Consider the following 21,715-nt stretch of genomic DNA (forward strand, 5'->3'; position numbering starts at 1 on the left):
ATGCAAGTGATACGAGAGGTTGAATCTGATTGGTCAATAGGAGAGGCATAGAAAGGGCATAACTCGTAATAGCCACTGGTGGCGCTACGATCGAGCCCAGTCATTCCAGCCTAGTTCGGCAAGGGTGGAAACTGGACTTTTAAAGTCAGTTCACTCTCTTGCCTCGGGAAGATGGTCAAGGCGGACAGTCAGTATGCAACTTGGAGGTTCTGCCAGCTGATCAGGTGAGCTTCATTCAGTCCTGTGGACCATACGGGACTGGTCAAAAATCAAACCCACCTTCTTTTCTCTATGTCTTTTTTTAAAGGACTTGTGTGCACTTATGACCTTCTTTAGAAAACCTTAAAGCTACAGAAGGTCTTAAGTGAACAATGATTTATGATATTTATAATGCCAAATGTGCTCTCTCTATTCAACCCAATCAAACATCAAACTATTTATAATGTCTATGTGGTATATCTTCATCCCAATCAAACATCAATACCATTGATAATGCATATGAAGGTCTATCTTCAGCCCAATAAAACGTCACTACTATTTATAATGCCTATGGAGTTTATCTCCAGCCCAATAAAACATCACTATTCATAATACCTATGGGATATCTCTTCAGCCCCAAAAACACATCACTTATATTAATAATGCCTATGGTATATATCTTCAGCCCTATAAACCATCACTAGGTGAAAGGTGCTTAAAACATACAAGCACCTCAGCAACAGTGAGTTGGTGAGTGAGTTTCATTTTACGCCGCTTTTAGCAATATTCCAACAATATGGCGGGGGACACCAGAAATGGGCTTCACACATTGTACCCATATCGGGAATCGAACCCGGGTCTTTAACCACTAGGCTACCCGACCGCCCTCACCAAAGCAACAGTGTTGGTATAACGTACTGGTGTGACAAAAAGAAATAAAGGAAAATTTACTTTAATATATTTAAATATATTTTTAATATATTCAGCACGGGTTTCCAGTATTTATTTTCTAGGACCAAAATGAGAAAGAGAAAGGTGACAACAAAAGATATTAAAATGTCCTACTATAACATTCTTGCCTAAAAATACACAGTCTTTCAACAACACTTTAAATATACATTTCGCGTTGTTAATTTCACAGGGATTCATTGATATGATCGTTTGCTTATTTAACAAAGAAGTTACAGGTTGTTTAGATTATAGTGATTGTACCGCAAACAATGGAGTGTCGGCATATACGCTGTATGGTGTCACAACCCGACAGAAGTCCGATGCACTTCCTTGTTCAGGCGAGAAGCAGTGCGTACGAAACAAGTGTCACGTGGTCACATAAGCTCCGCCCACTCATTATTTAAGGATATGTAAGCCCACATAAATCAAAGTAATTTTATATCTGCCAGTGTTTTAATCGTAGTATATTTGTTGGTTTTAAATCTCCGGCTAAACCCCGTCAATGGTCGCCAGTGACTAAAGGGATGGTGTAAATCCTGCTGGGGTCCATGCAGGTAGCAAAGGTACTGTAAGTCCCCATGGTCCTCAGTAACGTGACCTCACTTTAGTTGCTGGTGATATATAGTCCAATTGTATCTATTGTAATGTTTTGAATTGTCATATTTTATGGTTCTGTACTAGTTTTAAACATATATCTGTGATAATCTAGTTCTTTTACTGTCCTTCGTCGACAGAATTTTATACAGTTTACACATATATTATCAAAATCAAATTTTCTCTCGTCACGGTATGGCTGCAAAACTACCGATGTGACGTTAAATATTAACTCACTCACTCACTCGCTCATTATTTAAGTACACTTACGACCACTGTAGGTTTAGGGGCTCTACGGGCGTGAGCTGCATGCAACCCTAAACCACTATTCCCGCCGTCATATGGCTGGAATATTGCTGAGTTCGGCGTTAAACAACAAACATACCAACACAACTAGTCAGTTCTATAATTTATGACATACGATGTGTCTACGTCAGTAAAGAACTGTATCCCAGCAACAATTTGCATGGTTACCATGACAATTAAGCCGCGTATCACAACAAACAATATGTTGAAAGGTTTATGGCAAAGTGTGAATAGGACATAGTACAGTTGATAAAAAGGCATGTTTTGTCAGTTCGTGGCTTCTGTGCACCCTTTAGTTAAAATAGGAAGCGGTTCTTGGCTGCGAGGCTCCTGTTGGAATGAATGCTGATCTATTCCGACCTAACTTAAGGTTGTTTTTGTTTGTCGGTTGGTGGTCTGTAAATAATAGTCTGGACCAGACAATCCAGTGATTGACATCGCCTTGTGACGTACCTCACTTAAATAAAGGGTCTCAACACGTCGCCTTATAATCTTAGGAGGTTGGCAGAAATAAATTATGGTAACGTTTCAATAACATCGTCTTTGCAGAGAAGTTAAAGTGATGTATGTATCAGAATGTATAGGTTTGTGTACGAAATAACGATATTGTACCTGACACCTTTGAAAGAAATATTGGCGTTAAACATGGATCGTTTTAAGTCCATTTTGTTCTTCTTTAATATCCATGAATTAGTTCAATAAATTAAACAAACCTGTTCTGGTGGAATCAAGTTTAACCCAGAAGCTATACAGTAATTTCTTCTTTTGTTTGCCAATGATAACGTAATGTGTTCCGAGCACAATACCTGGACTACAAAATAATCAATTGGAATGTTATTGTAATCAATGGAATTTATCTGTCAACATGGTGGTCCACTAGCTAAAAGAAAGAAATGGTTTTATCAAGGGTATTCATTAGAGATTGTTATGCAAAATGCATGCTGAAGAAGCTGCTCTAAAAGCTAAGAATGTCTTCTAGATATAATCAATCCTCGGAAATATATCCTATCATACATTCTTTGAGATTTTCGATAAAAAAGGAGTCCAACTTTGTTATATGGCGCGGAGGTTTGGGATATTTCTTATGTAATAGTTTCGGAGAATGTGGACGATACCTATTACATATATTTGCACAGGCGAATACGATAAAATACTGGAGTAATTAGTTTAAATGCCTGTACCAAGATATCAATTTTTTTATAATATGCTATTACTTTTTAATCCACAAGGACAGACAAACTGGGCATCTTCTGTTCTTCATGGACAGAACAGGACACGGATATACCAGATCATTTCATAGATGCTTTTACTCACATCTTGTAAGATATGTACATTCAAAATTGACATTGTTTTCTATTATTATTTAATAAACTATCACGTTTTTCCGTCTTTACAACCAGTTTCTGTAGAGTGCAATACTTATTCAATGTAACAGTAAAAACATTAAGAATAGCACGTCTTGTAAGATTCAGATATAGCTCACACGAACTCCTCATCGATACAGAGGGATATTAAGAGAAAACAGGAGTGCCCGAGTTCTCGTAGGCTGCAATTGCACAACGCGAAACATGATTTTCCTCGGTCCTCCGAATGGAATGAGAACAAATACCGGAAGTAGAATTTCCTTCTCCCAAAGTAATATTATAAGAGCCGTTAGGTATAATTTTTTATCGCCCAAAATAAACTTTCGAGGTGCAGACGTGCCTCCACTTTAATTAACTTCCTGCATCAGTGATGCTACACATACACATCTACAAGCAGATATGGTACAGATTAGGTCTTCAGTAACCCATGCTTGCCGTAAAAGTCGACTATGCTTATCGTAAAAGGCAACTATGCTTGTCGTAAAAAGCGACTATGCTTGTCGTAAAAGGCGACTATGCTTGTCGTAAGAGGCGACTAACGGGATCGGGTGGCCAGGCTCGCTGACTTGGTTGATGTCATCGATCCCAATTGCGTGGATCGATGTTCATGACATCAATCACTGTATAGTCTGGTCCAGACTCCATTATTTACAAACCGCCGTCATATAGCGGGAATATTGGAGAGTGTGGCGTTAAACAATAAAAAAACAAAACAAGATTATAAGAAATTTAAATCTCCATTTAATTGGAAGATCATAAGAAATGTCCATTGTACGATTCAAACTATATCATAAGCATGTGCTCGCGCAAATGTGGGCCTATGGTGCCCCGACGGTGACACCCGTCACAAACACAGGCAAATAATTATAGATTAAGTGGTATCTTTTTTTATAAATTATTGATGAAACACAAAAATATCCATAAGATTCCATGGGTCGTACGGTATCAGCATAAGTTGGGGAACCGCCGTCCATGTAGTAGAACTGGTGAAGGACATGGTTAAAACTACATCGTGACTCTGAATTAACTCCCTTGGTTCACGACCACTGACCAGCATTGACATTCTATCAACCATACAGTAATCTACGGTAATAACGAACACGCTTATAACGAACTAACGGATATAACGAACTAACTTTTTAGTCCCGACTATATGCTGTATATATGCTTATAACGAACTACGGTTATAACGAACTAAAATTAGTAGTCCCTTTGAGTTCGTTATAAATGTAGTTTACTGTACTTGCATCGAAACATTTATCTAAGTAAATCAAATATAACTGTTTTTCAGAAATGTGGGAAACATCATTAAAATGGATACAATGTGATACTACAGTATTGTTTTACATATAACCGATAATTGAGTACAGTGTCAACGATTGTGTAGATAGATGCTCATGATGTCAATCACTGGATTTTCTGTTCGAGACTCGAATATTTACAAACCCCTATCATATAACTGGAATACTGGTTAATGTCGGCGTAAAACATCAAGCAAAGAGACCTCACATTTATAATGACGTTGTTGGCATTCTTGACGTCATATTGACCCTGTAACCTATGGACACCGATTTCAATTAAGACAGCGCCATCTATTTACTACAGTTACTTATAACAACATAAATTATTACATAAATGTGAGAGTTTTACTGAACTCAGGTAATAGAAAAATAGGATTTGTTTCATGAAATAACTATCTTGTGATATTTTATGTGTATAAGGTGGGCTACAGCCCCCCTTGACGTACTGACGTACACAAAACAGAATAGGGAGCAGAGGCGACACTCCGTTATTCTCATCGATAACATATACACCTGACTATATGCACCCAACATACATTTCATGATGAACAAAGCTGCTGGAAAACCGTATGAATAATGGATACATGTGTCCTCATAAATAAGGCTACGCATACATGTAGGGCTTACGGCAGTCACGTTGTTAGAGATAAGTTATCAGTGGATATAAGAACTAGCGGAACTCTCGGTCGTTACTGTTGAACTCTCAACACTCGTCTTTTTGACGTCCATCAGAAGTAAGTTTCATTACACTTGCGTTAAAATTTTACGTGTAGTTACATTCTTTAGCCTGTTTTCGAATAATGTTGTTATTGCGAGTAGATAGATAAAGACCTCTACAATACCGGCCACAGCCGGAGCCTTAATGATTGCTGAATAACTCATTAGTATGCAAATATATCCATGACGTCATAGGTCAGTGAGGGTAAGGAAAGGTCAATGGTCAAAATGTAATCAGGCATATAATAAGACGATCAGTGATTAACACGTTTTTGGACGAAACAAGGAAAGATGGCGGTCCTTTGAAATTGAAAGGACTTAAATTTGCCTCGACTTGCCAATGAACGATTGTGAACAGGCATGTTGGCGCGACGTGACGAAGGCTATAGAAACTGTAGGTACACCCTGTTTCGTCAGTCACAACCAACATCTACACCTAACTCAACAATGCTAATTGAATGAAATTACCCAAGTAAACAGACTAGCACTGAATGTATCATTTCATAGTATGTCATTGTTCATTATAATGTATTTACTAAACTACCATTTTAGCCTTGTAAAATTCCTATACAGTTTAGCCTACTCAAAGTTTGCTAAGGATCACCACTTTAAATGGTAATATGTCAAATTGTGTGTATCTGTTCAAATAGCCAATGACAATATTGTGTGATGACATGTTCAATAAACAAAAGTCCGTTGTCATATGTCACACGATGCCAACAATCATGTGACCAATAATCACCCGTCAAAATAGAAAATCTGACGAGAACTGAAACTTAAAAAAATCACGAAAACAAATTCAGTTTAAAAAAAACAAAACAACACACAGTAGCCGCATGTGATCCACGTTATGAGATCCCAGTCTGGCACCGTCGTTCTATGCTCCCGATTAGTGTTTGGGTGGTTGTCAAGGGAAGATTGTTCCACTCTTCCATAAGCGATATGCCAAATTCCCGTAGAGTTGCTTGAAGGACAGGGCGTCGTGAGAGGGCGATCTGCAACTCGTCCCACATTTGTTCGATTGGGTTGAGGTCTGGTGATCGACCGACCACTCCATGCGGACAATGGTCTCCTGCTATAATTGGGCATTATTGTCCATGAGGATGAAGTCCGGTCCGATTGCAACAGCATTCGGTTTCACGTACACATCCAGAATGTCATCCTTGAAGCGCACACCTGTCATCGTGCCAGGCAGTAGGACATCTCTACTGATCCCACCCGTAATCATGATTGAGCCCATGATACAGGCGTTCCGAGGGTCATTTCTGAGTGTGGTGGCAGACACGAAGTGGTGACATGGCGTCAGGAAAAAACTATCTTCCCCTGTGTGGTGGAATGCTGTCGACTACTTGCATGCCACTGAGTAGCTGATCCAAACGTCTAGTAACGATTTCATGCCTTGCTGAAAACACTTTGACTAACACTTAAGACTTTTGCAACGTGACGTTGTGCTGACCTAGTTTCAAGAATGTCTTGACATCAGCCTAAGTTCTTCGGTCGTCTTTGACGCTGAGTGGGCATACGTGCTTTGACATTATTAAACTTATTTCATTTCTGAGACTTTCGAAAACTCAAACAAACCCTTTCTTTTTACTTAAACACAACACTACCTTCTTAAACTTAAAATTAAATCATTATTTTCAGACTTTGACAAAACAAGGAATATATTTGATGAATATATTTGAAAATAAACCAGAACTTAACTCGTCTGTTATGTACTGTGTGAGTCGCGACAGTGGCTTCAAATACCGGTGCAATCCGATAATATCTCAAGGTTTGTCAACACCATACCCGTCCTCGTAGGTTTCACCAAAGTGATAAACGCCTGAGATTTGCATTACTTGGGGATTTACTCCCACGTTAAGCGGCATTAAACCCAATTAACAACAATATGATATCATTTTATAAGTTTGTATATCTTGTTTGTTTTGGGAAATCATTACTTTTCGTCAGGTGTAACGGAGGCATCGTGACGAGCATGGTTGTGTATTCCTATCGCATGGCAAACAAAACTATGTCTAGACCCGAGAGTAGAAATTGTATAAACTGATAAATAATACTGGTATGTATGTACCTGGGCTGCATGTGTTATTAAGTCACCCTTGCTTAAAAGTACATCCGGCTGAATACATGTCACTGCATAAATTATCTTGAAGTTATAGTTGGGCATAGGCGCTTACCTTGTTTATCCTCGGTCCTTACGCAACATTTTGGTTGTTTGTTTGTTGTTTAACGCCGCACTGAACACTGATCGATGACGAGCATCAACAAGACAGCGAGCCTGACCACACGATCCCGTTACTCGCCTCTGCCGACAAGCATAGTCGCCTTTTACGACAAGCACTTATTCTATCCCGAATTTTAGTTTCTTGCTATGCGACATTTAGTCCCAGAAATAAAGTTATCTTAAAATATATATCTACAAAGATACAAAATAAAATCCAAATGGTACCCAGAACAATCCCTAGGAGGGTATACGGACTTCTAGACTTGAGTTAGACTCTTTTTCAATTCATTCCCCAGGTAGTATACCCAACTAGAATTATCCTCGGACGGAATGGCCCGGGTTGCCGTAATTGGTGCAGGAGTGGTTGGTCTCTCTACCGCTATTAACATCCAGGAATGCATGCTGGGAAGTCGCGTGGACTTAGTAGCAGACAAATTCAACCAAGACACGACCAGTGTCGGTGCCGCGGCTTGGATAGTTCCCTGGGCACCGGGGGTCAATGAGGCACTTCAGAAGTAAGATGACAACAGAGAGGTCAGACACACGATAGTCACTTATTTGTCTGACAACACCTAATTTTGTTTTCTTACAAGTCTTAAAGCTATCTCGTCAACCTTTTAATAAGCCCCTTAAAGAATCGAGAAAATTCGTCATCTTCCTTTTCAACAAACCTTTGATCTTTGAAAGATATGCACTCTTGCTATACGCTTGAGTGATTGAGTGAAAGAATGAGCATGGCTTTTATTCAGAGAAATTGAACTAACTTAGTCAGTGAATTTCACTGTCCACTCAGACACTAACACATCTAGTAGATAGTTTATCTTCTTTACGTTTCCTCAGCCATTACAAGGATATAAAGTCTGCTATGGAACCAGAGAAGCATATAAGATGTAAGATGTATCTAACTTATCAGTTGTGTGTGCAACGGAGATTGTTTAAACCAGTATCACCATAACCTTGGTTTATATGCACATTTTTATGTTCATATTGCACTTTGTTCGTTGTAGGTCGTGGAGGTTCATGTGCTATGCATGTGCCTGTGAATCTGATATGCACAACGATATATTATACATCTCATCCATATTTGACTTAGAACCTGTTGATATGCTCTTTATTAAACATGTCACACGCTAAACGTGTTTAAAGGTGTTTAAATCTGAAACATGTATGGATTGTGGGGAGGCTGCGTTCAGGCTGAGGCGATAGCTCATTTCATATGTTTAGACCCTAAACGTGTTTAGATAGAACAGGCCTTGTATGTGTTTCCATTCTTACACATTGTTTTCAGTGTGGTTTAAGTAGTGAATTATACTAATTTAATAAGTAATATTTACGAATCTTTAGCATCGTCGTGCAGTCTGCCAGGCAGGGGAGTAAGTTTGTTTGCTAACCTTCTTGCCTCTAACTAATTAAGTAAGTACAATTCACTGGACATTTTTCTCAGTGAAACGATCCCGAGTTTGGGACAGACTAGCCGACCCTATCAGCCACACAAAATATGAAAATAAACAGATGGTAATTATGTATATGCTATGTCCTTTTTGAATTTAAGAAAGAAATATCCTAACCGTAACATTAAGCTGAGGTTTCTAGAATCACATTTGAACGGGTATATAAATATAGTCTTTCTATGTAGAAAATGGGGCCGAACTTCAATGGATTACTTCATCAAACTGGCAGTTTCAGAAGACAGTGCAGACAGTGGTGCCAGTATTGGTATGGGGATACATTATGCCACTGGACCACAGGTTAGACCAATATGGCTTCATCATCTCACCAAGGCAGACTTAACTGTTAGATTAATACTCATCATGTGTTCCCTGTCCATCACAGACCCGTGAAGATTCCGGGGTAGAATAGGTCTTCAGCAACCCATGCTTACCGTAAAAGGTGACCCGTGAAGATTCCGGGGTAGAGTAGGTCTTCAGCAACCCATGCTTGCCGTAAAAGGTGACTATGCTTGTCGTAAAAGGCGACTAACGGGATCAGGTGGCCAATCTCGCTGACTTGGTTGATGCATGCCATTGTTCTCAATTGCATGGATCGATGCTCATGATATTAATCACTGGATTGTCTGGTCCAAACTTGATTATTTACAGACCGCCGTCATATAGCTGGAATATTGCTGAGTGCGGCGTTAAACAACAAACCAACCAACCAATTGTCCATCACGTTGCTACAGTTAGTATCCTTATGTTGTTCTTAGTTAACCTACTTACATGTATGTTAATCCCTCTCATGTAAGCAAATTGTTTGTTCGATTGTATCATGAGCATGTGTTCATGTGTTCGCGAACATTTGGAAATGTTATCCACATGTCAACCATAAACCTTTTGAATGCTTCACTGAGCATTACTATGAAATGCCTGTCAAACTATTAATGAAATGAGTTGTGTTTAACGCCGCTTTTAACAGTATTCCAGTTATATCACGGTGTGTCAGCTTAATGTGGGAGGAAAGCCCAAGTGATGCCGGTCTTAGACGTTAACCACTTAGGTGAAACCCACGAGCACGGGTATGGTGCTGACAAACCTAGAAACATAATCGGGGCGAACCGGGATTCGAACCCACAATCATAGGTTTCTGGCACAGCGAATCGCTGCGCCTTAGACGACTGGGCCACCCGTGCCCCCTCAAACAATTAAAGGCTATATCGGTTTGTAGTTAAGAATCTGGGTTGTATTTATTGCCCAAAATGAATTTAATCGACTTTGCTTATAAGTCACGACTAAATACATATCAAAATCCCGTCATTGCTGTTTGACCTTGCGAAAGAATGACCTTACAATGACTATAGCTTAGAATCAGTCCAATATTGTCCAATATCAGTCCAACTATAGTTGAGGTTCATTCTATAAATTATATTTAATCCCCCCACAGGGAGTTATATTTGCTTGCAAAAGCAATAATATTGGCTGCATATTTACAATTCAAGAAATTATCTCGATCACTATTCTTACGTGAATGACAAACTCTGTTTGGAGAAAAAAGGCATAAACCTATTTTAAAGATACTCTTACAAAAAAGATACGCAATACGGATATTTTTGGCCATAAAAGCAAACCAAGCGGTGCAAATTGAAGAGGTTTAATGTGTGTCAGTGTCAGTGACAATTTTCCCGGATTAAAATGATCACAACAAGGACATGCAAACCATCAGTCGGGAGGGCCATGGAGCTGCACGCACTGCACGTGCAGCAGCACTTTGAACGGTATTAAAGTGCAGGGATTTTTGATTGCCTGGCATCTGCGTCAATCGAACAGTGAACATGCCAAAATTAACAGAAGTGCAACGAAACAACGTCATAGGCAGGCAGGCAGCTTGGGGAGTCCCGATCAGCTGTAACTAGGGTTTTCAATGTAGCGCCCAGCACAACCACAAGGCTATTGGATCGGTTTCAACAGCATGGGTCAACACGTGATCGGCCAAGGTCGGGACGACCAAGAGTAACCACCCCCGCCCAAGATCGCTACACCCGACTGCGCCACCTACGTGAAAGGTCGAAAACAGCCACCTCAACCGCATCCCAAATACTGTGCAGAATCTCCAACCAGACCGTACGAAACCGTTTAAGAGCAGCAGGCCTACGAGCAAGACGTCCTGCTCGACGCGTTATATTGAGTCGACAAACATCGTCAACAACGACTGCATTGGTGTCGTCAACAAAGGGTATGGCCTCAACTGCGATGGAGAGATGTCTAGTTCAGCGGCGAATCAAGATTTCTCCTCCGTCGAGGGGATGGAAGAAAAGCACGGATCTACAGACGCCTGGGATAACATTACGCCGGAAACTGCGTACAGGAAGTAGACAGTGTTGGTGGGGGTAGCGTTATGATGTGGGCGGCTATCTCTCATCATGACAGGACAGGTTTAATTCATATCCAGGGCAATCTTACGGCTCAAAGATACATCAACGAAATTCTCCTACCACCCAATTGCAGCCAACGGTAAAGGTGTATTCCAGCAGGACAACGCTCGACCGCATACAGCACGGATCACAAGAGCCTGTATGCACAACAAGAACAAAGTTGATGTTCTCCCCTGGCCCTCCAGATACCCGGATTTAAACCCGATAGAGCATCTGTGATCCGAATTGGACATACGATTGCGCCGACGTCAACCGCAACCCCAGACGTTGCAGCAGTTGGCTTTTGCGTTGCAGGCAGAGTGGGCTATAATTCCCCAGGATGTGATTCGCATCCTCGTCTCTTCCATGGACAGGAGGTGTCAGGCCGCTATCGATTCCAACGGGGGACATACGCGTTATTGCTGGTAGCTGACCTTCACTTTGGACTTTTTCTATGTAACTGAGATGACTACATTCACCAAGTGTTCTCTCCACACCATTTTGGCTCAATACCTTGTACGGTTCCCCGTATAAATGTATTTTCCTACCTCACACAAATCTGGCTTTGCGTTTATTTTTTTGGAAGAGTATATTATATAATAATTTTTATCGAAAGTCTATATATTTAAAATGGCGCAAGCTCTTGTAACGTCACACGTCTCGTAAAATCCAAGGTCACCTTTACCCGAATGACACACATGATGCTTGCTTCGTTATTTTGCAGAAAATGTCATTACTTTAGTTAATTGTCTATTACTTATAAAAAAACACAATTCATTGGACATTCCTCCTGGCTCGGGAGTTATTCTCAAACTGATTAGTATTCTTATCATTCGTTATCATTGGTGACCAAGTCGTCTGAGGCGCCGCAATTCATTGCGCAGAGTTGCGTCCCTTAGTCGTGCCAGGAGTGAGTGAGTGAGTTATATCACGGCGTGTCAGCTTAATGTGGAAGGAAAGCCGGAAGTGATGCAGGTCTTAGACGTTTACAACTTCTGTGAAACCCACGAGCACGGGTGTGGTGCTGACAAACCTAGAAACATAATCGGGGTGAACCGGGATTCGAACTCGCAATCATAGGTTTCTGGCGTGTCCAGTGGACGCAACTCTGCACAGCGAATCGCGGCGCCATAGACGTGCCCCCAGTCGTGCCAGGAACGTATGAGCATAGATTCGCGGGATCATCCTGAGGATGTTTCTAGGTTTGTCAGCACCATACCCCTGTGTATCATTAAAGTGGTACATGCAAGACTTGCATGACCTCGGGTTTGCTCCCAAATTAAGCCGTCACGTCGTGATGTAACTGGGATACTGTTAAAAGCCGCCTTAAACCCAACGTACTAACCCTTCTCGTTCAGACTCCGCCTTTTAAACATCTCATGCTGTCCTTCGACCCAATGTCCAAGGAGAGTGCCGAAAAGCTGAACCTAGGAAAGTTGTAAGTATTCCAGAACATGAGATCTAAATCTGGATTTTCTACTATCATATTTACCTATCACTTTAGGACTGGGTTGATATCAGACTTTTTCAACGTCATGTTATGAATTGTAACCTTCCAACAAACACCTGTATCTCAATTACAGGGTAGCAATGTAGGGGAGGATGAGTTGAATCGACGACGATGAGAAGCGAAAGTATCCAATTGGATAAAGTACATAACCGCCTGTTTATTTTTTTTGCAGCTATTGCTACACTGGCACAACCGTTGTCGTGGACATGAGTATATACCTCCACTGGCTCATGGCAAGGCAAGGCTATACTTCTATTACTGAAACCTATTGGCCATGTGTCAAACCTACTGACGGTCGCTATTTCTAACTTGCATTACATGCTGGTGCATGTCCAATTGCAGTTCATAAACTTCGTCCTCTCTAATACACTGGCGTTATGTCGTACACACTGGTGTCTCCCCCCACACACACGTACACACACACGTACACACACAAACACACACACAGACACACACACAGACACACACACACACACACACACATATATATATATATATATATATATACTCTCTCTCTCTCTCTCTTTACATTCACAAACACACACTCTCTCTCCCTCAGTCTCCACACACACACACACACACACACATTATCTATCTCCCACACACACACACACACACACACACACACACACACACACACACACACACACACACACACACACACACACACACACACACACACACACACACACACACACGAAAGCACCAAGACCCACTGACCTTATGTTGATCCTGTACTGCTGCCTGACGGTTGTTGTTTTCCTGTGATATGATCAGTACGTGATGCATACTGTCACAGAGAGACAGGGTGACTGTAAAATTAATAGAATCAATGAAATGTGGCGTTAAATGGGTTTCCAGTAATTATTCATTTCGTTAATTCAAACAAAACAATTGTGATGCAAAACTCGGTATTATGCATGGTAGATTAATCTTGCAAGCTGTTACATCTCCCTATTCTCAGGCCACGACAGGAAGATAAAATGGGGTGTTGTCCGATTGTAGTACTGTTGCTAGTCATTACAACGTGACGTCATGGTACACAGACACAGACACAGACACAGACAAACTCTCTCTCTCTCACTCTCTCTCTCTCTCTCTCTCTCTCTCTCTCTCTCTCTCTCTCTCTCTCCCTCTCTCTCTGAATTCGTGTCATTGTATATTCCAGGTTCAAAGCCCGAGGCGGGATTGTGCTCCAGAGGAAAGTGACGTCATTCCAAGAGGTGACACCAATGTAAAGTTAATACAATCAGCTAGAATAGTGAAGTATAATATTGCCATTGGCAGATACCGATGCAGTTCATCGATACACAACAGGTGTATTCTCATTCCAGTTCCCGATACGGTATATCGATACACTAAAGGTGTATTCTGCGACACAGTTCCCGATGCAGTATATTCTGATACACTTTCCTGAAACGGTTTTAATAATGATTCCGATTTCCCTATTTTTGCGCAAAAAGCAAAATATTCCTTGTTTATGAACGAAAACAGATTAATAATGGACAGTGTTATCGATGCAAAACCCTTTTTGATAAACTTGGTATCACAGTTTGATAATTATCATAATAAGAACATACGTTTACACATCAGGAACCATTCGTCACCAGCAGCCCCTTTCCGTAACCTGCAAGAAGATGTGAACCATTACGCAACGAGTTGACAATTGTTTTAGGTATGCCCGTTTGCGCTAAGACGGAACCTGGTCGCAAAAATGGCCATGAGAGGGGCACGAGTCGCTATTCGGCTTGTCCCGGAATAATACGAGTTGGTCACGAATGATCAGGAAGCGCTATTTAACTCAATTCATCGATGCAACGTCGGTTTGATCAAAACGTTGGCTGACGTACCCAAATAAATATACGTACGGCTTTCCCGATGTTTGGGAGTTCTGCAGACAAACATGGCTGCAAATAATGTGGCACTACGTGTTGAAGGGCGGTTTACTCAAACATTGTATTCACACGCGCTTCTTAAGTTGCTTTAGTTTCGGTGAAAAGATCATTCCAAACACTGATATTAAGCTTCAACATCACTGATTACCGATCAAAAATCTCGTTAATTTACTTCAGTGTCATGCCACAACAGTTGTTCTTTATTTTCGCAGTTTGAAGGCGAGTACGACGTGGTGGTTAACTGTGCTGGTTTAGGGGCCAAGGCCCTGACTGGAGACGACAAGCTGCAGCCAATGAGAGGACAGATGATGAGGGTGAGTGAGATGGCGGAGACAACATGTCGGGGTGAGCGCAGGTGGCGCGGGGTCTTTTGACACCAATAGCCCAGGGTGATGGAAACTAAATTATTCCACAATACAAATGTTAATTAATAATAATCCATTACCAATAATGAGAACGAGTCTAATAGGATTCTTGAACGCCTAGGGGACATAATTATGCATTGCAAATTGCTACACCTCAGACGAATGTGCCCCCTTTACTGAAATAATCAGCTGAACACGTTGAAACCTGACTACCTTACCATGTTTTGTTCTTATTCACCCGTGACCTCTCGTATCATTCCGTGAGAGGTTAGGGGCATGAGTCGCTATTCGGCTTGTCCCGGAATAACACGAGTTGGTCACGAATGGGTGGTTAAAGTGTTCGCTCGTCACGCCGAAGGCCTGGGTTTGATTCCCCACATGGGTACGATGTGCGAAGCCCATTTCTGGTGTCTCCCGCCGTGACAGTTCGGGAATATAGCATAAAGCTGCGTAAAACCATACTCACTCACTCTTTATGTCAAAACTTAACGTGGTTTTCACGGTATTTGGTAACTTTGAAATATGTCTCTCTTGTGCCGACATCGAATTCCAACTCTTGCCTGAACTGATTCCCCACACTGTAAAGAGTCAGTAAGTGCGATTAACCGCTTTAACATCTAGTAATGCAATATCAAATGAAATCATACCTGAATCTTTTTATCCTGTCACACTTTGAACAAACGTGAACTGAATATTTATCAATCTACGGAAAACATTTTTTAATGCCGTCCTGTCGATTTAAACGCAACACTAATTGGCTATTTTAAAGGCCCAAGACAATTGTGATATTTTCGCACTTTGAATGTATTCGAATTACCTTGGATAATACCCGATGTTTTTCAGTTAGATACCAAAATCTATGGGTCGTTTTTTTAAAAACATTTTTTTTCTAAAAGTGATTTTTTAAACTAAATGTTGGTTGGAGGAAACAAAAAAAATGTAAACAATGAAAAGTTGTTTTTAAACTGTTAAGTGTTGTGTGTGTACAAAACCAGTGTCACTCGCTGATACACTTGCACAAAGCGATCTTAGCGCTAAGATGATCGTAACTCCCATACTTTAACATAGGCTTACAATAGTCTTGGCACTAAGATCGCTTTGTGCAAGTGGGCCCAGGACTATAAGAAACCTGTGTTGCGGCCTCTGTAGAAAAGTCGTAACGAAAAAACATAAATTATGTCATATGAAATGATTGTTTTGTTGTTACATTCTCGCCCGCAGGTGGCCGCGCCATGGGTGAAACACTACCTACACTGCTCGGACTCAGTTCATTTTCTTCCCAAGTAAGACATCGGAGTATTTTGTGGCACGGATCTGATTTATGTATCAGTGCAGCGTCTGGTCGGTACTATAAGACATTATGTTTGTATTTGTGGAGTGTCAGGGATCTGCAGCTGGTATTGGAATCTACGTGCGTCAGGAATCGTATATGAATCTTGTGTGGTATTATGGATTTGATACATGGATCTGCGTGTGTCAGGAATCTTATATGAATCTTGTGTGGTATTATGGATTTGATACATGAATCTGCGTGTGTCAGGAATCTTATATGAATCTTGTGTGGTATTATGGATTTGATACATGAATCTGCGTGTGTCAGGAATCTTATATGAATCTTGTGTGGTATTATGGATTTGAAACATGCAATCTGCGTGTGTCAGGAATTTTATATGAATCTTGTGTGGTATTATGGATTTGATGCATGGATCTGCATAGGGATCTGGTATCTGGATTTGTGTAGTGTCGGGGGTCGGGTATCTGGATTTGTGTAGTGTCGGGGGTCGGGTATCTGGATTTGTGTAGTGTCGGGGGTCGGGTATCTGGATTTGTGTAGGGTTGGGAATTAATATCGTGTGTAGTGTATTAGTGTAGTGATAGGGATCTGGTATCTGGATTTGTGTAGTGTCAGGAAATCTGATATGGGAATCTGTGTAGTGTTTGGGATCTGATATAGGAATCTGTGTAGTGTCTGGGATCTGAAATGGGGATCTGTGTAGTGTTTGGGATCTGAAATGGGGATCTGTGTAGTGTTTGGGATCTGAAATGGGGATCTGTGTTGTGTTTGGGATCTGAAATGGGGATCTGTGTAGTGTCTGGGATCTGATATGGGGATCTGTGTAGAGTTTGGGATCTGATATAGGGATCTGTGTAGTGTCTGGGATCTGATATAGGGATCTGTGTAGTGTCTGGGATCTGATATGGGGATCTGTGTAGTGTTTGGGATCTGATATGGGGGTCTGTGAAGTGTTAGGGTTCTGGTATGGCGTCTGTGTAGTGTATGGGGTCTGATATGGGGGTCGGTGAAGTGTTAGGGTTCTGGTATGGCGTCTGTGTAGTGTTTGGGATCTGATATGGGGGTCTGTGTAGTGTTAAGGTTCTGGTATGGCGTCTGTGTAGTGTCTGGGATCTGATATGGGGGTCTGTGTAGTGTTAGGGTTCTGGTATGGCGTCTGTGTAGTGTCTGGGACTGATATGGGGGTCTGTGTAGTGTTAAGGTTCTGGTATGGCGTCTGTGTAGTGTCTGGGATCTGATATGGGGGTCTGTGTAGTGTTAAGGTTCTGGTATGGCGTCTGTGCAGTGTCAGAGATCTGATATGGGGGTTTGTGTAGTGTTAGGGTTGTGGCATGGCGTCTGTGCAGTGTCAGAGATCTGATATGGGGGTTTGTGAAGTGTCAGGTTTCTGACATGGGAATCTGAAGGGTGTCATATCCACATCATCGGGGACTGAATGGTGTTGGAAAACCCTAGACAGTACTACCGGTCCTGTCCATGTAATTGTCCCAAACAACCCATTGTGACGTTGAGTCCAATGGCAGAGTGAGTGAGTGAGTATGGTTTTACGCCGCTTTTAGCAATATTCCAGCAATATCACGGCGGGGGACACCAGAAATGGGCTTCACACATTGTACCCATGTCGGGAATCGAACCCGGATCTTCGGCGTTACGAGCGAACGCTTTAACCACTAGGCTACCCGACCGCCCCCAAATGGCAGATCTCGGTGAAGAAAGTAGACGAGTTTCTGTAATATCAGACCATCAGTGATCTGTGTTCGGTACTATTTTAACTGGACTTGATCCGTATTTGGTCGTCACAGCGAATGCTGGACCCAATGATTTCACAATCAAATACAGGGGCGGTCGGGTAGCCTAGTGGTTTAAGCGTTCGCTCGTCACGCCGAAGACCCGGGTTCGATTCCCGACATGGGTACAATGTGTGAAGCCCATTTCTGGTGTCCCCCGCCGTATTATTCTGGAATATTGCTAAAAGCGGCGTAAAACCATATACACTCACACACTCACAATCAAATACAGAAAATATACAGTCTTTGACGTTCGGCAAATACTTATTTTAGCGTTATTTAATTTTACGGTAAACCTGCCCTTAACATGATTATATAAAAACCATCGAATGTTTCAGTGTTGAAAACACTGCCATTGGCGGCATCAAGTCTGTCGGTGATTCTGACACAAGCGTACGCCTGGACACGTCCGAACACCTCTGGGAGAGCATCACCAAGCTCTGGCCTCCCCTTCAGGTATTTACATGATTATCCCATGAACATCTGGGAAGTCGAGCACACCACCAGGGGCGCCAACTTTCGTGTACAGTTCCTTTCGTCTACAGTGTTATCAAACAAAGTTATGCAGCAGTGATTAGAGGGTTAATTAATAACCTGACCCCTTCAGAAAAATAGGAGACTAGCCCGTGTATAAAACAATGCCCTGAAAAATAGCGTTACCGTTATTATAGCTAAAATGGATGGAATTTGTTATCAAATAAAAAGAAACAACAATATCGATTTTGAAACATTTACTGCAATCAACACGAATGTCACTGACCCTCTTTTACAAATATGGAAACGTAACAGAACAAACCAGATGACGTTACTATTAAACGTGACGATCGGGTGGTCAGACTCGCTGACTTGGTTGATGCATGTCATCGTATCAAAATTGCGTGGATCGACGCTCATGATGTCAATTGCTGGATTGTCTGGTCCAGATTCGATTATTTAGAGACCACCGTCATATAGTTGGAATATTACCGAGTGCAGCGTTCAACAAAATAACAAACAAACAAACGAATATAACTGTAGTCTTTCCTTACAGCTGTGTAACCACAGTCAGTGACTAACTGATATACCATCTAAAACGTGACCAACAGCATGTTGTCATACTTCACTGAACGTTTAGGTTACACCGGTTGTTCCAAGCCACGCAGATGGCTGGAGTATTAAATGTTTCAAATGAGTGAGTGATTGTCTATGGTTTAATGCCGCTTTTAACAGTATTCCAGTTATATCACGGCGTGTCAACTTGATGTGGGAGGAAAGCCCTAACTGATGCAGGTCTTAGACGTTTACCACTTTGGTGAAACGTACGACCACTGGTATGGTGCTGACAAACCTGGAAACATAATCGGGGCGAACCGGGACTCGAACCCACAATCATAGGTTTCTGGCGTGCCCAAGGACCGCAACTCTGCACAGCTAATTGCGGCGCCTTAGACGACTGGGTCATCATCAAATGAAATATCTCTTTGTTTTCAGAAAGCTAAAATATTGTGGGAGTGGACGGGGTTGAGGCCCTACCGGGTGCCCCCAAGGGTGGAGGCTGAGGTCATCCGGTATGGGGACAAGAGCCTCAAGGTAGGAGGCTAATCCAAGCGTCATGTTGCATACAATACGCGTCCATAATGCATATCCTATATTTTAGGCTTGAAAAGACGTAATGTGATGTCTGCTGTCTATTTGATTTGTACGATATATTCCCGTGATTTTCCAGGTGAAAAATTGACATGCCTTTGCATGTGTTTGTCACGGGTTCCGCCGGTGGGGCAGGATACGCTCACATTTGCGTGGGCGCCTAGTGTCATCACTATTAGTGATTCATCAACACATGCTTAAAATATGATATATTCGTACAATGGCCTCTGATTTTAGCAGAGATTTCTATGATTCTGGAAATGGTTTTGTCGATTGAACTTTTTATACATAATCAATATTTATCAAACATATTCGGTTTGTTTGGTAGTCACTGGGTTTGTGTTTTCAAAAAACTTCCTCACATTGCCCCAGTTGACTTAAGACAAAATTCTGATCGGCACAAAATAAAAACATCTCTCTTACAAGCCGAAAAGTCGTCCCCATAGCTGGCAACCTGTCTTCATGTAATGCCAACATTATATTTTTCGTATCTACTCATTCGTGGACCCTGGAAACTTTCATTTCAAATGAATATGACAAAATTTGAAAGAATAAACAACCTCACTCGTAGTGCTAGGCTCTTTGAATAACATCAAGTTATCCGTATCTCGAGACAAGTATAGATGTCATGGAGTAAGAGTTTGTGAGTTAGGTTTTCCGCCACTTTTAGCAATATTCCTTTAATATCACGGCGGGTGGACACCAGAAATGGACTCCACACATTGTACCCATGTGGGGAAAAGAACCCGGGCCTTCGGCGTCACGAACGAACGCGTTTACCATGAGTGTCCTTAATGTTGTTATTTGATGACTAAAGCTAACGTTTGTCTCCCAAAGAACTGTCTTATGTTCCAGGTTGTGCACAACTACGGTCATGGGTCGTTCGGTATCAGCATGAGTTGGGGAACCGCCGTCCATGCAGCAGAACTGGTTAAGGACATGGTTAAACCTACGTCAAGACTTTGAATTATCTCCCCTTGTTTGTGGTTAGCCAATCGGCTCATCTCAATCCAGGAGGTCATCTCGGCTAACATTGCGAGGAATCTACATTGGAACTTGACTCACTAGTTTAATCAGTTAACATTAAACAAGACAATCTGGCGGCTCTTATGGTGGCGCTCATGTAAATGTTGCTTGATAATTAAATCATGTACCTAATTACTTAAAACCATAAAAGAAATTCCTAAAAATCGGCCGTCATGTTGTACGCACTATGTGAGTGAGGAACGTTCGGAACGTGGTTTACAGTGAAATCATCCAACTATACTACTCCGTTATTGGCCGTTGTGTCATGTAGGTAACGGAATTCATTCCGGGTCTAGAGATTGTTATTAGTGTCATGTGTGACTGTCTCTGAGGGACGTCATCTTTCACTGCCTGGTGTTCATCATTGTCAGTTGATGCCCAGCTTTGCAAAAACACAGTATCTTAAGCGACATGACGGTGTAGCTCGATCATTTTATTACCGTCTTCGCCATGCTTGTGGTTTTGAGGTCCATCCATGGTACGACCCAGAATATGTAGAGGGCGTCATGGAAAATGATAAATACAAAATTATTTGGAATAGGCCCGTCTCAGCCTCAGACGTATCCAGGCCAACAAACCTGATGTTGTCCTTTTTTTTATAAATCCAATAAAATCATTTATATTATTGAATTTTCTGTCCCTTTTGACACTTATGTGATTTACAAGACGTTTACCACTTCGGCGAAACCACGAGCACGGGTATGGTGCCGACAAACCTAGAAACATAATCGGGGTGAACCGGGATTCGAACCCAGAAATCGCAACTCTGCACAGCGAATCGGGGTGCCTTAGATGACTGGGTCACCCGTTCCCCCACGTCATATAAGATGGTGGTGTGTCGGCTGATAGAGAATGACCCTACATACAACAGACATTTTATGACATCATCAGCGCAGGATTATGTATTATATCTTCAACGTATCATT

At 41.6% G+C, this 21,715-nt stretch overlaps 1 protein-coding gene across 1 annotated transcript; it reads left to right on the forward strand.

The window, feature by feature from the left end:
- The first annotated feature begins 7,769 nt into the window (after window positions 1-7,769).
- Window positions 7,770-20,941, forward strand: LOC139451319 (D-aspartate oxidase-like). The gene is made up of 10 exons (XM_071232952.1): window positions 7,770-7,954; window positions 9,076-9,187; window positions 12,645-12,724; window positions 12,969-13,034; window positions 13,965-14,019; window positions 14,904-15,005; window positions 16,278-16,339; window positions 18,476-18,593; window positions 19,608-19,706; window positions 20,619-20,941. The coding sequence occupies exons 1-10, from the start codon at window positions 7,770-7,772 to the stop codon at window positions 20,727-20,729; spliced, it is 990 nt and encodes a 329-aa protein (XP_071089053.1). The 3' UTR covers window positions 20,730-20,941.
- Window positions 20,942-21,715: the final 774 nt, after the last annotated feature.

This window comes from Haliotis cracherodii, unplaced genomic scaffold (genome assembly GCF_022045235.1).
Source record: "Haliotis cracherodii isolate W230 unplaced genomic scaffold, xgHalCrac1.p SCAF_10, whole genome shotgun sequence".
Taxonomy (NCBI): domain Eukaryota; kingdom Metazoa; phylum Mollusca; class Gastropoda; order Lepetellida; family Haliotidae; genus Haliotis; species Haliotis cracherodii.